Source organism: Triticum urartu, chromosome 2A (genome assembly GCF_056163025.1).
Source record: "Triticum urartu cultivar PI428250 chromosome 2A, HENAU_Tu73, whole genome shotgun sequence".
Classification (NCBI taxonomy): Eukaryota; Viridiplantae; Streptophyta; class Magnoliopsida; order Poales; family Poaceae; genus Triticum; species Triticum urartu.
This window is the reverse complement of record NC_141874.1, coordinates 34,168,975-34,190,679: the sequence shown is the minus strand read 5'-3', so window position 1 is coordinate 34,190,679 and position 21,705 is coordinate 34,168,975. Positions and strand designations below refer to the sequence as shown.

The following is a 21,705-nucleotide window of genomic DNA, read 5'->3' as shown; positions in this document are numbered from 1 at the left end:
ATATGTTCTACAGGACCGATTACATCAGCCAGTACTATTGCACCCCCTTCATCACATCGTTTGCCGCTCTCACCTGACACTACAGGAGCTGATAATTGCGTAGGCGGGGTGGTGGTCTCCGCACATGGTTGTTGATGTGTGGTTATTGGTGTGCTCTCGGCCGGCTCCAGACGAATAAGATTCTTCGGCCATAGCAGCACCCAACCCTTGCAGTTTCCAATCCGCGGCGGGGTCTTGTCATCCTCTCCCACGGGCTTTACTGGAGGAGGCAAATGCTCGTGCCCCGATTTCACGTTGGACAAGTTAACTCTGAAGTGCCCAGCGAGGATCGGGTGGTTGTGGAACGTGTGTTGCAAGGGGTTCCTTATCATCCCCTTTCGCACGTCCACCTTCCGGCCTTTGATCAAGTAGAGTATGGTGCACGGGGTTTCTTCGGCCTGCAAACACATGTCTGTGTCGTAAAACATCCGAAAGGCAACGAAAATGGAATATTCTATGTTTGTGCGACATGTAATTACTGTGATGGCGTCGAGCTCAGCCAAAGGCGAAGGCCCACCTAGGATGCCAGAGACTGAAGACGGGCTGCTATGAGCGGGAGTGACTGCGAGAGGAGACCCGGTTGCGTGAGCTAGTGATGGTGTGGTGGTGTAGTTGTTCAGGGAGTTGCTCCCGACAAAACTTGGCAACGAGAAATCATGTACCGTCTTGTCTGGATTTCCTTCGTCCAGTTGATGATAGCTGGAACCAAGTTAGTAGCGAAATCATTTCTGCAGGCAGTTATAGCTGCATTGACTGCATGCAATAGCAACTCATTTTTCTCAACCGCAAGCTTCACCTTCTCATCGATGTCCGCCTGACTAAACTTCTTTTTCTGCTTCTTGGCCTCCGGGCCCTCGTTGTAAAACACCTTCCACGTGGCGCCGTCTCCAGCGTCGTGCATACGACCATATTGTGGTCGCTGGACCAAAGGGAGTCCCTTAGGTTCGTTCAAGGCCCGGTTGAGAGGGGTGTCCCACTTGGACCTCATCGGAAAAGTAGGGCTTTCGGCTGCAAGCTGGTGTTGCTTCTCCTGCAGAAGGAGCGTGAACCGTTTAGAAATGTGTAGTCGACTAGATCTGGAGGTAAATGTAAGGTGGTAAAAGAATAATTACCATTAGTCTAATCAATTTCCTCATGCTCTGGTCCGTGTAAAAAACTTTCTTTTCCTTGTCCCACTTGTAGCGGGCCCTGATGAAGTCACGCTCCAAGGGGTTGGTGAACTTCGCGAAGGGGTCTGGGATACCCGCACTTCACGTTCCGCGTCCTCCTTAACCCATATGGGCCTTTTACCGAGGTAGCCATGGCTTCTGAGGCGATGCTTCCCCGTGTTCCTTTGCTGAAGTCTCTTGAATTTTGCAGCCTTAGACTTGGCTGCCTCGGTAGCGCAAGTGTCCTTGAACTTTTCGAACTCCTCTACCGTAAGTGTCGGATTTTCTTCTAGAATCTTGGACAGGGGTTCCTCAGCCTCAATAGCTCGTTTCACCCTCCCTTTCCAGGAGGCCAAATCATTGTTGAACATGCCGATGGCATGATTGTTAATATTTTTCATCTTCGGATCATCCCACGGTTCTTCTATGTTATCAACCAGGTCTGGGAACTTGAATCTCTTGAGAAACTTCGTCAGGAGCAACTGCGTCAAATGTTCTTCACTCCTTAAGTCATCGTCGTTGATGCTCGCGCATTCCCGTAGGATGCGTCCTACTTGGTTCCATAGCACTGGCGAGGTTCTTTCGACTCTAACGGCTCAAACTTTCCAGGTGCCATCTTTGTGATCACTAGTCGTCCAATCCCTAGTTTGTTAGGTTTTCGTATCCTCTGCTTCTTCTATTCGGTAGCGGCATCGGCGCGATACCTTCCCAGTCGGTATCTTCCTCGCCGGTACCTTCCCCGCCGGTCTCAGCGCCGCCATCGGTGTCGGGGTCGTCGGTGTCGATGTCGGTGTCAGTACCACCATCGAGGCCGACCTGCAAACCTTGACTTTGCATTTTCTTAGCAGTCAAATAGTCGAGGTACTCTTCTTCACCCTCATAATCCATCTCGTCTGCATCTTGGTCAGAAGGCCCAGTTTCTTCGTTGTTCGACATGTTTCCTATGATTAAGTCTCCTCGTTTAATTCTAAAACTATGAGAAAATGAGAAGTGAGATAAAAAAGAAATCTATGTTTGCCGGAATGTTGTTTCCGAGCATTCGATATGCCAACTATCTAGCATAGATCATGCCAAAATTCACGGAAAATTTCGGCATGACCTTTGCTAAAAAATGGACATATCGAGTGCCTGAAATTCACCAGAACGGAAATGAATCAACATTCCGGTGTAACATAGGCCACTCGGATCATTTATCCTGCACATAATTATCATGTCCAAATGACATGTCCAAATTTCCAAATATGACATGTCCAAAACATCACATGTCCACATATATACCTAATTAACCACCTGCCCTAACTAAAACCTAACTAAATTAACCAAAAAACCTAGCTACCAGAGAGAGGAGGAGAGATGGGGGGCTTACAGAGGGTGGAGGCCCGACGACGGCCGAGGTTGGGAGGGGTCGGGGTCGGGGTCGAGCGTCGGGGCCGGAGCCGGGGTCGGGGTCGGGGCCGGGGCCCTGGGCGAGCTCCGGGGTCGGGGTCGGGGGCCGTGGGCGAGCGCCGGGGTCGGGGTCGGGGGCCGAAGCCGGCGTGGGGGTCAGTCGGCGTCGGGGTCGGGGACGAGCGCAGAGGCGCGGCGATGGCTCCGGCTGCGCGACGGGGGAAGAGAGAGTGTGGGGATTTGGGGGAAAAGAGGCAGGATGAAGAGAGGAGTGGGGATTTTCGGGGTTAAGTGGGCATAGTAGTGGCGCGTTTAGGCAAAACGCGCTATAGCTACTCGAGGTAGCTATAGCGGTTTCATGTAGAAACCGCTACTGCTACCTTGACTAGCTGTAGCTCTTTTCTAAAAAACGCGCTGCTGCTATAACCAGTAACAATTTTTCGTCCGTTTTCCTTTTTTCTCACTTTTTTTCCGAGAGCAGTTAACTAAGTATGTGTACAAAATAGGAACATATATATTACATCATCTGCCCTAACATACGGTTGCTCAGCGTTGAAGTTTTCGTTTTTGAGTCAGCTTCTTTCGCTTCTTGTTCGTTGAAGAATAATTGAGCACCTCATTGTGACTTTGCCTTTTCCATGGAGTACAATTTTTCTTAGGTAATGCAGTATTGATTCTTGTTTTGACATATACTTCATCATCATCATCATCTTCCCTCATTGGTTGTTGTACCGATCGTAGTTTTCCTCATTGGCGACTCTGTCCGTTCCAATGAAGTTCCTTTTGCCTCTTCTCACGACAACATGGCTGGGATTGCGCGGGTCGGTTATGAAGAAGCATTGTCTCACGTGCTTAGCGTGTACCCATGGCTCATTTTTTGCGATAGCATTCACGGTAGCGCTCTTGGCGTCGGGTATAGTCATGGTAGTGAAATTCCGGTTTTCTCTTTTGACATTCTTAGCCCATCTTACACGGAACATCGTCGTGTTGTGTAGTCCAGAGTAGTCAAGCTCCCAGATCTCCTCGACCCTTTCGTAAAATCTTTTAGTTGCACCGTTGTTGCTGCCGGTCATGCATTCCATCGTCAATCCCTGAGTTCTGATCATCACTGTCCATATCTCTGGCCTCCGTGTAGAACGTGTATCTGTTGATATCGTACGCCTGATAGGTTAGGAGGTTGGGCGTGGGGGCTTGTGTCAAGGCGTATATGAGCAATCTGTCCTTAGATGCACCATCACGTCGAAGAACGCGGGCGAGAAGTACATCTCAAGCTCATTCAGTATCATAACGACATCTTCCTGTAGCCTTCGGACCTGCTTCGGACTGGTCGACTTTCGAGATATGATGTCGAAAAAGATGCAGAGACCAATAAGCGTGTCACGGACGTGCTTGTCCATTATCCCTCTAAGGGCAACAGGTAGTATCTGCGTCATCATCACATGACAGTCATGGGACTTCATCTCGCTGAACCTTTTCTTGTCCGTGTCTAGATATCTGCTTATCATGCCACTGTAACCGGAACTAACTTTGACTCCGGTAAGGCACTTAAAGAATTGATCGATCTCAGCCTGACTTAAGATGAAGCAAGAAGGGGGGCAATAATCCTCTTTCTTTATTTTCTTGCCCTTCTTGTCCTGTGCCTCTGTCTCCATCTCCGTCTCGTCTGACTGTTTACGGGGCGGCATGTGCAGATCTTCCCTGATTTTCAAATCTTGCAAGTCTTTTCTGTCCTTCGGCCCATCGTTGGTCTTATCCGGCATGTTCATCAGTGTCGCGAGCAAACTCTCAAGGACATTCTTACAGATGTGCATTTGATCAAGGCAATGAGGTGTATCGAGTTTGTGCCAGTACTCCAAGTCCAAGAACACATACCTCGTCTTCCATATCTTCAGCAGCGGCTCTGGCGCCTTTTTCATCATCTTTCTCGGCACGGGGCACTCCTTCCAGTTTCTCAACAACTCATCGATTTCGGCACCGCTCCGCTTACGTGGAGGTCCTCCTTGCTCAGAATGACCATTGAACAGATCTCCACGGTTTCTCCATAGGTCGTCCTGTTCGAGCCATCTTTGATGCCCCATGTACACGATTTTCCCAGACCCGCCATCTTTCCTTGACGTTAACTGCTGAGACGTCGTATCATCCATGCACCGCATGCATCCGCAATATCCATGGCACACCTGGCTTGCGACATATCCGTAACCAAGATAATGGTGCACCGTCGTGATCAGCGCGGCTCTCATGTAGAAATACTTGCCTTTGCTGGCGTCCCATGTCTTGGCCGGTGTTTTCCATAAAGTGTCTAACTCCTCTTGAAGTAGCCTCAGATACAAATTATTATTATTTCCTGGTTGTTTCGGCCCATGAATAAGCATGCTCATGTGAATGTACTTCAACTTCATGCACAACCAGGGGGGAGGTTGTACAACCATACAAACACGGGCCATGTGCTATGGTTGGTGCTCTGGTTGCCAAACGGATTCATGCCATCGGTACACGCGCCGAGCACGATGTTCCTTGCATCACTTTCAAAATACCGATAGAAGTTGTTCAACGCTCTCCACTGGCTTCCATCCTTGATGTGTCTCAGCTTCAGATCATCTCCATCGTCGGGCTTCTTCCTCTCCACGTGCCAGCGCATTAGCTTTGCTTCCTTGGGATCTATGAAATACCGCTGGAGACGGGGAGTGATCGGTAAGTACCATACAACTTTAGGGGACATTTCTTCCCGGCCTTCTTGTATCGAGAAGCATTGCACACCGGACAGCTTGTTTTTTTCGCGTGGACCTTCTGATAAATTATGCAATCGTTGATGCATGCATGGTATCTAACATGCGGCAGATCAAGAGGGCACACGATCTTCTTGGCCTCATGAACACTAGTAGGACATAGATTCCCCGCGGGAAGAACATCCTTTAGGTAGTTGAGATGCTCATCGAGGCTAGCGTCGGTCCATTTGTTTTTAGCCTTCGTCTTCAGGAGTTGGAGCGTGAAACTCAAGCAGGTCACCTCAGGATTGCAACCATCATACAATGGAGTGTTCGAGTCTACCACCAGTTGCCCCAGCTTAGCCTCCTCTCTAGAAGCAGCTCTTTGAGTACTCGTCTCGATTAAACTTAGTACCGACGAACTCTACTGCGTGGAGTCCACATTCTCTCCGCCGCCATGTCCGGCCCATTCTACTCCGCCTTGTCCGGCCCTTCTCCGCCGCCATGTCCGGCCCCTTCTCCGCCGCCATGTCCGGCCTCTTCCCCGCCACCATTATCGATCATCTCTTCGTCTTGCCCCGTGTCGTCATCGCCTGCCCCATCGGCGTCCTCAACATCGTCATCCTCATCTTCAATTATCCATTGAGTATAGCCATCCATGAAACCAGTCATGAGCAGGTGCGCTCCAACACGACCATCATCATAGGGGTCGAGCCAAACTGTTCCTTTGCATTTTGAACACGGACATAAAACCTCTGTCCGGTTATTTTCTTTCATGTCCTGCACCGCCGACCGCAACCACCTGTCCTCCATCGTTCCACTAACCATCATGAACGTCTGCACGGTAATAATAAACAAATTGATTATAAAATGCATGCATGCATCAAAGTCATAAAAAAATTCGGCACGACCTTCCCTAAAAATAGGACATATACACATCTAGAGTTTGCCCGGAATTCGCCGAAACGGAAATAAATCGACATTTTGGCAAAACATAGGCAACTCAAAAGCACAATTTGGCGTCAACACATGCCACACACACAGTTTCCATCATATTGCCCACTTATCATATCACACACACATACACATGTTTCCATTTTGCAAAAGCATGAAATTTTAATAACCTCTATCTCAAGATCGAGCACACGGTGGAGATGATGATGTAGGGAGATCAAAAGTGCACACAGCTCTTCTTGACAAAGATAGATCTAGTTAGGGGGAAAATAGGTCACTTAACTAAGTGCTACATCTACCTAGCTAGCTAATTTTGGAGGAGACAACTTCAACTAGTGGAGGGGGAAGGAAAAAGAGAAAGAAGATGCATTAATAGAGGTGGTGTAGTTAGCTAGGAGTAATGAAGAGAGAGAAAGGTAGGTAGAAGAGGGAGAGTAATAGGGGGAGAAGTATTGAGGAATAAGAAGAGTGAGAGAGGAGGATGTGGGAGGTAGGGGAAAGGGAGGAGAGGAGATGGGGGAGGGGAGGAGTGGTGGAAAAAGGTGGTGGGGCTGCGTCTTAGCAGTAGCGCGGGAGGAAAAACACGCTACTGCTAAGAGCATAGCAGCAGCGCGCTTTCCTCACACGCACTACTGCTAAACGGGCCAACCGTGTGCGCAATTTCAAAATTAGCAGTAGCGACATGAGTAAAAAGCGCGCTACTACTATTGCATTAGCATTAGGGCGCTTCGTGACGCCGCGCTGCTGGTAAACTTAGGTCGGTGTGTACTGTCGGTCGATTTTTGTAGCAGCGCGGTTTAGATATCACGCGCTACTGCTAAATATACATCAGTAGCGCGGTTTTCCTAAGCTCGCTACTGCTAATTAGCAGTAGCCTCTTTTTGTGTCGTGCTGCTGCTAAGGTTCTGTGTATAAGGTTTTTCCTAGTAGTGATGGCCAAATCAAGCTCAGAGTTCACATATTATTGTGCTAGTAAAGACCTTGATCTCATTCTTATTTGAAGGAAGTTCTAAAAATATGTGTCAAAGGATTGTAAAATTCATGTATTTTTCCAATATAATTGTTATTAGAGGAATTTTCATCCATTTAATCTACCCTATGTTCCATTGAACCAAAGGGATGAATAATGTCACTTTTCATATGAACGTGGGAAATACACCTTGACATGCATGACACATGCTACTGCAAACTGAAAATAATTAAACAACTGAACTTTGCGAGTAGCTTTCCACGTCTATATTAGACACAACCTACAACGTCACAAGCTCCGCAGGAAGGAATTATATGCCTACTGTTGCTAATAATCTCTCGCTAAACTCTAGCCATAAATTTTGTAAGCATCCAACTATTGAAATAATTTGGTTGATATTGGTCATGTAGAACCTCACCACTTCCAATCTGCAAACTGTTAGGATATGTATTGGAGTGATCTAATCAAAGTACTATATTCCAGGTACAAATTTTGGGTGCATGTTTCTAAAATGGCAAAATAACAGTAAGTAGTTAGCTGATTCGGTAACTGTTTGGCAGTACACTTGCATATGATACTAAGTCCAAAAGGTTATTGGTTGAATATTCATGATATCAATATGATTAACGGTCGAGTATTTATGCAGGATGAGGATGTATATTTTTTTTCTAAAAAAGCACAATGACTAAAAGAAAACATGTCGGTAACGGTTATTCTTCTAACGATTTGGATGAAAATTGAATCTATGTTGAAATTAGTTCAACACGATGACCACCCTAGTCTTTGATAAATGTGGTGTATGGGTGGTGGTGGTGGTGGTGGTTTACACGTCGTATATAGTGTTTGTGTTTGCAAAAGAATTTTTTTCCTCCAAAACGAAATGCCCTGAGGAAGTCAAGGTCATAGATGTGTTGCATATTCAAAAAACAAAAACCATCAACGCTAACATGTTATGGTCTTCATGTCGGACAATATTGGGTCACTCGTGGCATTCAGATAGATTAAGCTAGTATGTATCTAAAACATCACAGTCAAATTAATTGTGTGATATCCACATAACCGATGGCTACATTTTTTTCAAGGATTTTCTACCTTATTTATCTTCTTTCCTCCATGACATGTTGCACCTAGCACGTCAGATATCGTAGCAAGTTGACCACATCTGAAATGGGGAAGTATGGAGTAGACAGTACTGTCCGAAGAAGAGAGGGATTTGGTGGAATAGTTGTATATATTGCTTGAGCCTCGTGGGCATATATATAGGAGTACATGATCTACTTGGAGTACAAGGCAAGCCAGAATATTTCCTAGTCTAACCTATATTTCCTAATACAATCACGTTACTCAACATCCCCCCGGAGTCATAATGGTAGCGACGCAGACGGTGAGACTGGAGAAGAATCCGAAGGCAAGCCGACGGACAACCCCCCACAGTCGTAACGGTCGACGCATCACGGAGTCGTGGCTGGAGTGAAAACCGACGAGGTTGCTCAAGCAAGGCGATAGCCCTTTGTGCCGTTTGTCGATGTAGCCGAGAGCCGAGGGTGGTGTCGCCGTGGTCGAGGTAGCCGCGCGAAGATTGTCGTGGTCGATGTCGAGTTGGGTAGCCGGTGTCCAGGTTGTCATCGTCGAGCCGCGGGCACAGGGAGGCGCCGAGTTAGCATCGGCGCATTGGTGTCGAAGTGGTGGTGCGCCGGGAAGAAGATGTTGTTGACGACGCGTCGCGGCGGGTTTGCCAAGCCCGGGGACACATCATAGATGAAGGCACACATCGGTGTTGCCAGCACCGGGCATGCGTAGACGGACGAAGACGAAGTTGACGAAGTGCCCCACCAGGCTTGCCACGCCTGGGGACACACTAGTGCATAACCAGGCTTTAGCGCCGGTTCGTAAGGGCCTTTAGTGTCGGTTCCACAACCGGCACTAAAGAGTGGGGACTAAAGGTCCCCCCTTTAGTACCGGTTCATCACGAACCGGCACTAAAGTGCCACCATGTGGCACGAGCCAGGTCCGGGTGCATGTAGGACATTAGTACCAGTTGGTAACACCAACCGACACTAAATGTTTGGGGTGGTTTTGGTTTTATTATTTATTTTTCCATTAATTTTGTGTGTTCCATTTAATTCTTTTTTGTTTGCTGGTATTTTACGATACTACGTATTGTACACGTTTTGCATATATATAAATAGATTTTATCGTAGAACCGATCATATATATATATATATATCATTGAATGTCTCACAACTACCATTAATTATTCACACATACACATGTATATATATATACAATTTCTCCTACATATTGCCTTGGTGCCTTCGGAGCATGATAACAAGTTGTTCATGGGGGCGGTAGCGGGTAATAGTATTCTCCTTTGGGATCTATGACCTGGTCGAGCAAAAATCCCGCTATTTCCTCTTGAAGTGCTAGTATGCGCTCCGTTGTTAGGAGCTTCTCCCGCACCTCTTTGAACTTTTAATAAATAGATCAATATGCATGTGTATTAGTTGTGTGACTAGATATCGATAATGATGTAAATATTGTGAATAGTGTTCTGGCAAATGTACCCATTCCTGTTTTTGAGATTTGCTCCGTTCGGACGCCATCATGTGAATATTCTCGCAAACGTAGTATGCACACAAATTATTCCCCGGAGCCTGCCTCAGGGCCTTTACAAGAACGGAATTTAATCATGTAATAATTAATCAAGCATGATAATTAATTAATCGTATTGAAACAAGAATTAAAGAGATGGTAAGCTAGCTAGTAATACTTAATTACTTACCTTGGGTCGATACCAATACATCTTTTGTCGCCATTTGCCTGGAGTCACCTTGATGAACTTTGCCCAAGCCCTGCCCGCCAGCAAAGAAAATGAATAAAGGGGTTATTAAATAGTTGATATCAGGAAATGACGAACTAATTAAATAGGCCGAGATATATTTAATAATGATTGAAATTACCTGCCGACTATCCCCTTCGGGGTGGCGAAGTCACTTTTATGTCTTAAGTAGTGAGTCCAATACTTCAACTGTTCCTTTATCAACTTTAATGATTAACAAGATCCAGTGGAAACTGCATGCGCACACGTTTGCATGTCTTAATTAAGCGGGCATGTGCACAACACTAATCAACTAGCCTAAACCCTATACACTTAATTATTAACATATAGCTAGCTAGTAAGCAAAAACAGAATTTGTAGTACAAGACAGTATGACTCAAAGGAAGTTGTAAGGAAGTAGTATATCTTCATTGCTATTGAGGCGCTTGAAGAACTCTAGCATGCTTTCCTCTAAACTTGCTCGACAACTTTAAATATTCCATGTGTACTCATTAACCGTATTAGGGTTAATGAACCCAATGCCATAGCGTCCAGATTTTTCATTTAATACATCTTCATCCTGCATAATACCATAGAAAAGAATATAGTAAGGATAATTACAGGTTATGATTGATAAAAATGATCACTACAGCTAGCTTGAGCCTTAAATTACAGACAAAATCACTTACAGACAATAGCAACTGACGAGAGATTTGTCGAGTGCGTCTTGATTGTATAACTGAAATAGTTCTGAATACTCAACGGAAATAGCTTTCTCATGGTAGTAATGCTCCTCCTAGACATTTACCATGAGGGACTCTTGATTGGAAATCTTGGTAATGTTCATGTACCACTGATGCAATTCATACATTCTAGTTGGGAGGTTCTTGACCTCCTCGGGCTTGACCAAAGGTTGGCCGCGGACATATTGCCGTTTTATTTCCTCCTCTCTAAGAGGAGACATGGGCTCGATGTCGAGGAGTTTTCCAACACTGATACCGAGCATTTTAGCCTGCCTTAAATGCTCCTTGGTTATTACCATACTGTTCAGCTGGGGAACAGTTTGCCCACAATAATGTACGGTACGCATACTCTCATGTGTTGTTGGCACAACAAGCGGGGGGATCGATTGCGCCGCCTGTTCTCCCAGCTGGGGAACGGTTTTCCCGCATTTTTTGGCAGCTGCTTGTTGGCTCGAACTCGAGCTCGCTTCCCTCTGTAGTCGTGCTCGATGTGCCTTCCTGAGTTGGCGCTCGTAGTCAGAGTCAACAGGCTTGGGAGCTGGTGCTCTAGCCATACAAATGAAGTGGTCAATCTTTTCCTCAAGCACTTTCTCCCTTGGCGGCGGTGCCGGTTTCGGTCCAAAATGGGCGTCCACTTGGGCCTTCACTATGGCTTTGTTTTGCTCCTCGGTCATGTCGTAAGGCCTCTGAGGAAGAGGAGCGAGGCTACTTGTACCATATTTATATCGCTTGCCTCTGCCTATACTTCCTATACTACCTCAACTCGTATCGCTATGCGCCATAGCTGCGGCGTGTCTCTTCTGCGATTGCTGTGGCGGCAGGGACGGCTGGCGTGGCTGAGTTGGAGCAGGAGTCTGCTCACGCATTGGTGGGCTTGAGGAGCGGGAGTCTGCTGACATGGTGGCGGACTTCGAGGAGGAGTCGGCTCAAGCGTTCGTGGACTTGGAGGAGCGGGAGTCTGCAGACACGGTGGCGGACTTCGAGGAGGAGTCTGCTCACGCGTTTGTGGACTTGGAGGAGCGGGAGTCTCCTGACATGGTGGCGGACTTCGAGGAGGAGTCAGCAGATGCGGCGTCGGTGGACTTCGAAAGATGATGCGATCCTTTCTCCATAGGATGATACGATGTATGGCCTCTCCCAGTGTGTGCTCGTCGTCACCTCCAGGAATGTCAAGCTGTAGCCGCGAATAAGGGTCCACCACCTCATCAACCAAGACACGAGCATAGCCCACTGGAATCGGAGCGCAATGGAAGGTTGCTTCGGGGGTAATTGTAAAAGCAACACCGTCCGCCACCTTCATGGGTATGTTCTTCATTTTGAAGTGTAGCTCACAGTTAGTGTTCTCTATGATGTCATCCACAGGGTATGTATGCAGCAGTGCGTCGCCCGGGGCGGAACCAACGCTGCTTCTCGGCATGGATGGGACGGTGCTATCCAATGCTGGATGATCATCCGCTTGCTACCGCCGCTGCTCAGACCCCCTTTCCTGGCTAAGTGAGTCGATTTGCTGCTGCTGCTGCTGGAATTTGAGTGCCAAGTCCGCGTGCCTTGCTTCTAGGCCTTGAAGGCGTTCTGCGTCCTGCTTCCTCTGCTCCTCCTCCAGCATCCTCTTCTTCTCCTCATCCCTCTTCTTTCTTGCACGGGTCCTGTAGTCGTCGTTCCATTCTGAAAATCCCTCATACCAGTGAATAACGCCCTTGACTCGTGTTCTTCCCGGGTGTTCAGGATTTCCTAGGGCGCGCGTAAGCTCGTCTTTCTCTCTGTTGGGCGTGAACACGCCCTTTCGAGCATCTTCTATTGCGTCAAGTAACTTTTGTTCGACTCCTTTTAGACTTGCCTTCTTCGAAACCTCGCTTGTCTTCGGGTCCAACTCCACCCCCCCCCCCCCCCCGTGCGCATAGAACCAAGTTCTGCACCTGGGGGGCTAGCTCCTCGTAACCGGAGTGACCCCTGCATCCTCCATATCTTGCTCAGACTTATCCCACTTAGGCATTGCCACCGCGTAGCCACCTAGCCCCAGCCTATGGAACTGCGTCTTTTTTGCGGCATTGGCCATGTTTTTCTCGACTGTTCCTTATATAATTCTGATTCCTTGAATTCCACGAAAGCGGGCCAGTGCTCTCTTTGCTTCTCTAGTGTTCCCGTGAATTCAAGAGTCTTCCTTTTTGCAGCGAGGTAGTTGGCCCATACAGTTTTCTTGTGGGTGTTGAATGCAACTGCCATCTTCTTAAGAGCAGCGTCCTTGACTTTCTGCACATCTGCATCAGTGAAATAATCTGGTAGGGTGAAATGTTCCATCAGAGATTCCCAAAGAATGGCTTTTGCTCTGTCGTCGACCCAAGTAACATCTGGACGTTTAGTTTTTGGCTCTTTCCATTCTTGAATGGAGATCGGGAGTTGGTCCTTCACAAGAACTCCACACTGACGAAAGAACTTGTTCGCAATGGTCTTAGGCATGAGGGGTTCGCCACCCGCTTTGATAGAATCGATGTTGTACTTTACACCCTCCTTCAACGTTTTGTCCGGGCCTCGCTTTGTCCTTCTGTCTGTAGAAGTAGATTTGCTCGATCCGGAGGGCTGAAAGAAGAAAGATCGATTCGTTAATATACCTTCAAATCAAAAAAAACATGTGATGATCACTAGATGCATGCTTATATAAATATACCTCGCCGGTAGTCTTTGTTATTTCAAGATCAACATTGTCTGTGTCATCATAATCATAGTTCATGACTTCATCAGCTCGGTCTTCCTAATCGAATATCTTATCATCACCCTCTCCGGTATTGTTCAGATATTGGGAGCCGTCATCTGCTTCATTCAAATCATCTGGACTGGTAGGGCTGCGTATGATCTCGAACATGGCCTCTTCTCCATCTCTGCTGGTATTGTTCGCCATAGCTTTTATTTAACACTAATCTAGAAGAAATATAAAACAATTTAGTATTCAAATTACAATGCATGGATGCAATCAATAAGGAAAAACTGAATCATATAGTACATAATATGCATCGTCTTGAATAATATATAATCTCGAATACATCATCTCGAATACATCATCTCGAATAATATATAATCTCGAATACATCACTGGCTAGGTAGCTAATAAAGATCGAATATTATAGAAGAACCTAGGCCACTCGCGGTTCCTGGGGCGCGGGCGGTGGACACCCAAAGACAAGGAACAATCACAGGATCATATCTCCGGTCACCTGCCCAAAGAACCTGCCAGGTATTGGAGAACCTGACGTCCATAGCAGCCATGTAGCGATGGACGTGCTCGTCCTCCTCCCTGACACGACGATGCACCACCTCCGGCGGGGCTGGCTCTGTTTGCACCGAATGTGGCCCACGCGAACGCCATCAAAGGAGATCAGGGTCGATGACGGGACCCAAGGCCGGGTTCCTCACCAAGCAGCGCGCCCCTCCAGGTAGAACCTCCCAGTGCTAGCCCGGCGGAGCCCAGTCCCGGACATGGGTTAGCCGGACGTCGTGGCGAACGGGTCGACGGCGAGGATGCGGGCCGGGCATCCTCGAGAACAAATACTATATGCCTGCAAAAGTAACATTTTTAAATGATTGGATTGTGATAACTAAAATTCTATATGCAAATTCTAACAATTTGACATTAATCTAATTCATCTAGCTAAAACTAACTCTAAAATTTCTAACATTTCTATATATATAACTAAAATTTCTAATATTTCTATAACTAAAAAACAAAAAAATTACTAACATTTTTATAAATGTTTCTATAACTAAAAAACAAGAAATTTATAACATTTCTATATAACTAACATTTCTAATATTTCTATAACTAAAAACAGAAAAATTGCTACCATTTCTATAACAATGTGTGTGTGTGTGTGTGTGTGGACATGGCGGCCGGGGTAGGAGCTCACCGGCGAGGCGCGGCGACGGGGACGGAGACGGGCGGTGACGACGGAGATGGGGACGAGGCGGCGACGACGGGGACTGGGACTGGGACGGGCCGGGCGGGGACAACAGGATGACGGGGCGGGGCAGGGACAACAGGATGACGGGGCGGGGCGGGGCGCGGCGACGGGGACGGGGACGGCGACAGACGGCGATGGGGGCGGCGACGAGGGGCGGCGGTGACGGGGCAGAGGAGAAAGAAGCAGAGGGAGACATGAGAAACTGATTTTTTTGAAGTGTTTTCTTATATAGAACAACCTTTAGTACCGGTTGAACCCACCAACCGGTACTAAAGGTCTGTTTTGGTCAGGCCAAGCGGCGGGAAGCGCACCCCCTTTAGTACCGGGTGGTGGCTCCAACCGGTACTAAAGAGCCCCCCCCCTTTATTACCGATTTGAGCCACCACCTGGTACTAAAGAGGGTGCGCTGGCACAGGTGCGGTGCGTCATGTTTAGTCCCACCTCGCTAGCCGAGGGGCGTCCGCACTGGTTTATAAGCCCTAGTGCGGTAGCTCTCTCGAGCTCCTCTCCAAAGCAAGCCTACTGGGCCTAAATGTTTTGGGCTGCCCTGTGGGCCTACTGGGCCTTTGTGGGCCTGCATCCTGGCCCAACAACATGTTGGGTTTCTAGTCGTATACAAGCCGCTGTGGCGCAGTAGGCGGGCTTTTTTATTTTCTTAATTTTTTTTGCTTTATTTATTTTTGTTTTATTTATTTTTGAGTTGTTTTTTGCTGTATTTAGAGTTTATTTGTGAATCTTTTTGCTTTAGGTACAAAAAATTACAAACTTTCTATTAGTGCTGGTAGTTTACAAATTTTAATAGTTTACATTTTGAATTATTTGAAATTTGTGTGAATCACTAGTTTGTGAATAACTTAACTTTGAAAATAGATTTTTTTAGTGATTCCTTTTTCTTATGTTTAATATTAGTGTGTTTTATCATTATATTCAATTTTGTAATGCTTAGGTTATTTAAAAAATGAAATGCCTTTGTAACGGATGAGTTTTCGTCCGAAACCCTGATACTTCGAAAGAGATTGTCAATTTTGTACACGAAGTGCATCTAGTTTTTGCGGTAACCCTTTCTACTTTTTTGCACATGCTATGTGGGTGAAATTATGATACCATGCCAACTTTCAACCTTTTTTGAGTTCATTTGAAATGCTTTTCAATTTCGGGGTCATTTAGCTGAAAAAATTAGTAAATGCATGAATGAATTTGTTTGCACATAAAATTTCTTCGCGTTTCAAATGCCAAAACACATAACTACCCTAACTATTACAGAGATTCCCTCTAGGGTGTGAAACACAAAAGAAAGTGATGATAGTGAAGCCGATCACATCCCAGATCTTTGGGTGTGAAACTTTTTCTTCGCGTGTGTCCTTTGCGCCGTAGCCAAGGAAAATCTTCATCATTTAACTGGATGCTCGGGACAATACTCACTGTGAATGGAGCAAATTCATCAAACTTTTCATAATCTTCTGACATGTCTGTCTTGTCATCCACTCCCACGATGTTTCTCTTCCCGGAAAGAACTATGTGGCGCTTTGCCTCATCATATGATGCATTCGCTTCCTTATCTTTTCTTTTTCTCGTCTTGGTAGACATATCCTTCACATAGAAAACATGTTCCACATTATTAGCTAGGACGAATGGTTCGTCTGCATAAGCAAGATTGTTGAGATCCACTGTTGTCATTCCATACTGCGGGTCTTCCGTTACCCCGCCTCATGTCATATTGAACCATTTGCACCGAAACAAAGGGACCTTCAAACCACGTCCATAGTCAAGTTCCCATATCTCCTCTATGTAACCATAATATGTTTCATTTCCCGTCTTGGTTGTTGCATCAAAGCGGACACCACTGTTTTGGTTGGTGCTCTTCTTATCTTGGGCGATCGTGTAAAATGTATTACCATTAATCTCGTACCCTTTGAAAGTCATTATATTTGAAAATGATAACTGGGACAGCGAGTACATGTCATATTCAATAGAGGCATCATGCATGGTACGTGTCTGCAACCAGCCGGTGAAACTCCTGGTTTGTTCACGAGTAATCCAGTCATCAGACCGCTCCAGGTGTTTGGAGCGTAGAAAATTCTTGTGTTCGTCCATATACGGAGCCACCAAGGCGGAATTCTGTAGAACTGTGTAGTGTGCTTCAGTGAGAGAATGTCCGTCCACACATATTTTTTGATTCCCTCCTAGCGTGCCTTTTCCATCCAGTCTGCCCTTATGCCGCGATTCAGGAACACCAATCGGATTAAGGTCAGGAATAAAGTCAATACAAAACTCAATGACCTCCTCATTATCATGCCCTTGGAGATGCTTCCTTCTGGCCTAGCACGGTTATGAACATATTTCTTTAAGACTCCCATGAACCTCTCAAAGGGGAACATATTGTGTAGAAATCAGGACCCAAAATGGTAATCTCTTCGCATAGGTGAACTAGGACGTGTGTCATGATGTTGAAGAAGGATGGTGGGAACACCAACTCAAAACTGACAAGACATTGCACCAAATCATTCTCTAACCTTGGTATGATTTCTAGATCGATTACCTTCTGAGAGATTGCATTGAGGAATGCACATAGCTTCACAATGGCTAATCGAACCGTTATCCGGTAGAAGCCCCCTCAATGCAACCGGAAGCAGTTGTGTCATAATCACGTGGCAGTCATGAGACTTTAGGTTTTGAAACTTTTTCTCTGCCATGTTTATTATTCCCTTTATATTCGACGAGAAGCCAAACGGTAGCTTAATACTGAGCAAGCATTCAAAGAAGATTTCCTTCTCTTCTTTGGTAAGAGCGTAGCTGGCATGACCCTGATATATGCCATCTTTTCCATGCATACGTTGCCGGTCCTCAAGTGTATCTATTGTCTTCCCATACACGACCAAGAAGCCAAGCAGGGTCACGCAAAGATTCTTCGTCACGTGCATCACGTCGATTGCAGAGGGGACCTCTAGGTCTTTCCAATAGGGAAGGTCCCAAAATATAGATTTCTTCTTCCACATGGGTGCGCGTCCGTCAGGGTCATTCTGAACAGGTTGTCCACCAGGACCCTTTCCAAAGACTACCTTCAAATCCTTGACCATATCATGTACATCAGCACCAGTATGGTGGCGAGGCTTCGTCCGGTGATCCGCCTCACCTTTGAAATGCTTGCCTTTCTTTCTTACGGGATGCCTGCTCGGAAGAAATCGACGATGTCCTAGGTACACATTCTTCCTACAATTGTCCAAATATATACTGTTGGTATCATCCAAACAGTGCGTGCATGCGCGGTATCCCTTGTTTATCTGTCTTGAAAGGTTACTAAGAGCAGGCCAGGTGCGCGGTATCCCTTGATGGTCATGAACAACAAGGCCTTTAGGTAAAATTCTTCCCCCATGTGCTCATCCCACGCATGTACACCTATTCCATTCCACAGCTCTAAGAGTTCCTCAACTAATGGCCTTAGGTACACATCAATGTCATTGCCGGGTTGGTTAGGGCCTTGGATGAGCACTGGCATCATAATGAACTTCCGCTTCATGCACAACCAAGGAGGAATGTTATACAAACATAGAGTCACAGGCCAGGTGCTATGGTTGCTGCTCCGCTCCCCTAAAGGATTAATGCCATCTGCGCTTAAACCAAACCATACGTTCCTTGCGTCATCTGCAAACTCCTTCCCGTACTTCCTCTCAATTTTTCTCCACTGCGACCCGTCAGCGGGTACTCTCAACTTTCCGTCTCTCTTACGGTCTTCTCTGTGCCATCGCATCGCCTTGGCATGCTCTTCGTTTTGGAACAAATGTTTCAACTGTGGTATTATAGGAGCATACCACATCACCTTGGCCGGAATCTTCTTCATGGGGCGCTCACCCTCGACATCACCAAGGTCATCGCGCCTGATCTTATAGCACAATGCACCGCATACCGGGCAAGCATTCAAATCCTCGTACTCACCGCGGTAGAGGATGCAGTCATTAGGGCATGCATGTATCTTCTGCACCTCTAACCCTAGAGGGCAGACAACCTTCTTTGCTTCGTACGTACTCTCAGGCAATTCGTTGTCCTTTGGAAGCATATTCTTTATAATTAGCAGCAACTTTCCAAATCCCTTGTCAGATACACCATTCTCTGCCTTCCATTGCAGCAATTCCAGTGTGGTGCCCAACTTTTTCTTGTCAGCTTCGCAATTCGGGTACAACAATTTCTTGTGATCCTCTAACATGCGCTGCAACTTCTTCTTCTCCAAATCACTTGCGCAGTTTCTCTTTGCATCGGCAATGGCCCGACCTAGATCATTAGCGGGCTGATCTGATGCCTCTTCTTCAGCTTCTTCCCGCATTGCCGGCTCAGCTTCTTCCCCCATTGTTGTATCATCGTATTCAGGGAACCCATCATGGGCAGGATAGATGTCGTCGTCCTCTTCTTCTTCATTGTCTTCCATCATAACCCCTCTTTCTCCGTGCTTGGTGCAAACATTATAGTGGGGCATGAAACCGGACTCAAACAGGTGGACGTGAATGGTTCTTGACTTAGAGTAATTGTTATCATTCTTACATCCAACACATGGACAAGGCATAAAACCATTCGCCCGCTTGTTTGCCTCAGCCGCAAGCAGAAAAGTTTGCATGCCATTAATGAACTCGGGAGAGCATCGGTCATCGTACATCCATTGTTGGCTCATCTTCATTACACAACACCGAAGAGACCAAATTAGTACAAGTTCATACATAAAGTTCATACAACACTTAAATGCAACAAACAAATAACTCCCTAGCTAAAGAATTTAAATGCAACAACAAATGCGATCAAGATCGCAACTAAGGTAACAATTTATCCAACAGCATAATGATACCAAGCCTCACTATGAATGGCATATTTTCTAATCTTTCTAATCTTCAAGCGCATTTTCTCCATCTTAATCTTGTGATCACCGACGACATCGGCAACATGCAACTCCAATTCCATCTTCTCCGCCTCAATTCTTTTCAATTTTTCTTTCAAATCCTCGTTTTCTCTTTCAACTAAATTTAACCTCTCGACAATAGGGTCGGTTGGAATTTTCGGTTCACATACCTCCTACATACAAATATCTATGTCAGCTTGATGGGCATCATTTGTCAAAAACACGAAATGCAACAAATAGTTTTATAAGAGAATATACCACATCCGAATCATAACCCGGACGAGGGCCGACGGGGACGGATATCCAAACCATGGCACTATGTATAACAAACAACGTACGGGTATGATAATTATATGAGTAACTATATATCCAAATCACACAAACATCAATTTTTTATATAAAACATTCATGAACAAGAGGCTCACCACAAGGTGGTGCCGGCGACGGGACGGTGCGGGCGATCGACGGTGGTTACGACGCAGATTTAGAAGGCACTAAGTAAACCACACCTACATATGCAAACTAAGTGTTATTTTTGACCTCAAATTGCATATAAATCAAATACTAGCACATATATATAATTCCTCCCAAATTACTAAACTCACAAATCAATCACTATATAAAGCATTACAAGAGCTAATCTAGCAATGAGAGATGAATGGACAAAGTTGCTAACCTTTGTGATCATTTCAATGGATGGGGGCCTTCAAATCTTGACAAATTTTGGGCAAAATGTGTGATGAGCTTGAGAGGAAGAGGGGAAGAACAAAGAGGAGAGGGGAAAGGGGAAGAACAGAGCGAGCTCGGGCGGACTAAGGGTGTATGTAGGACGACCTTTGGTACCGGTTCATGATACGACCCGGTACTAAAGGCGCTGGAGGGGCCCCGGACTGACAACATCCTGCCACCACTCACTTTAGTACCGGTTCATGGCACGAACCAGTGCTAAAGGTTCGCCACGAACCGGTACTAATGAGAGCGGCCGTCTAGCCGTTGGAACCGGCACTAATGCACACATTAGTGCCGGCTCAAAACCAAACCGACGCTAATTTGTTTCACATTTGACCTTTTTTCTACTAGTGACACGTCGTGGACGAAGGCATGCATCGGCGTTACCAGCAACGGGCATGCATAGACGACGACCTGCAGAAGCTGTACGCCATGTCGGAGGTGTCGGAGAGGCCAGCAGAGAAGGACTCGACGACGGTTGCGATGTCAATCAGCGCGGGGCCGATGTCGCCTGCGGTTGTCGGAGTAGACGAAGTGGTCGGGGTAGATGACGGCGACGCTGGCTACGGGCCTGTGCTGGACGAAGACGAAGGAGGTGGACGGGCGGCGGCGGCAGCTACGTGGGTAGCGGTGGCGGCGGTGGCTAGGTTAGGAGCGCGACGGCGGTGCTCGAAGTAGGCGAAGAACCCGATAGCATGACGAAGATCGGCGCGAACGGTGGCGTTCTGGCGCCAAGGGAGGCGGCGTGACGCATACCACGGGAAGTCAACGCGCGTGGACAACGAAGTGGACCGTGGGCTGCTGCGCTACGGCCCGAAGGGGTGACACAGCAGCGGCGGGCAGGTCAGGGTGACGGCGGGAAGACCTCGGGACGGCGGCAGGGACCGCAGGCCGCGGCGCGACAGCCCGAAGGGGTGACGTTGTGGAGGAGCGCGGGTCGATGCAACTGCGGGGACGGCCTCTGGACGGCAGCATGGAACGCGCGCCACACTCGCTATGGCCCGAACGGGCAGCGCAGTGGCGGCGCGAGGGTCGGTGCTGCCATGGGGACGACCTGGAGTGGACGGCCTCTGGGCGGCGGTGGACCGCGGGCCGCGGTACTACGACCCGAAGGGGCGACGCAGAAGTGACGCGGGTCGATGCAGCTGGGAGATGAACCATGGGGCAGGGGCTCTGCGGCTCGACGGGGCGATGCTGCGGCAGCCCATTTCTCGATCGGTAGAGGGGGGCGCTGAACTCGGGAAGGTCTTCACGGGGCCTGCGGAGGCGCGCGCAACCGACGGGCCAGGTCGGTCGCACGGCGTAGATGATGCGGATCGCAGTGGTGGACGGGTGATCAATCCGATCACGCGCGAGGTCGGGGACGCATCTCGGTGGA

The 21,705-nt window shown here is 47.2% G+C and overlaps 1 protein-coding gene across 1 annotated transcript; it reads right to left on the bottom strand.

Moving 5' to 3' along the window:
* Positions 1 to 17,993: 17,993 nt before the first annotated feature.
* Positions 17,994 to 19,136, bottom strand: LOC147983271 (uncharacterized). The gene has a single exon (XM_087540680.1). It carries the CDS (start codon positions 19,134 to 19,136, stop codon positions 17,994 to 17,996), a length of 1,143 nt encoding a protein of 380 aa, XP_087396806.1.
* Positions 19,137 to 21,705: the final 2,569 nt, after the last annotated feature.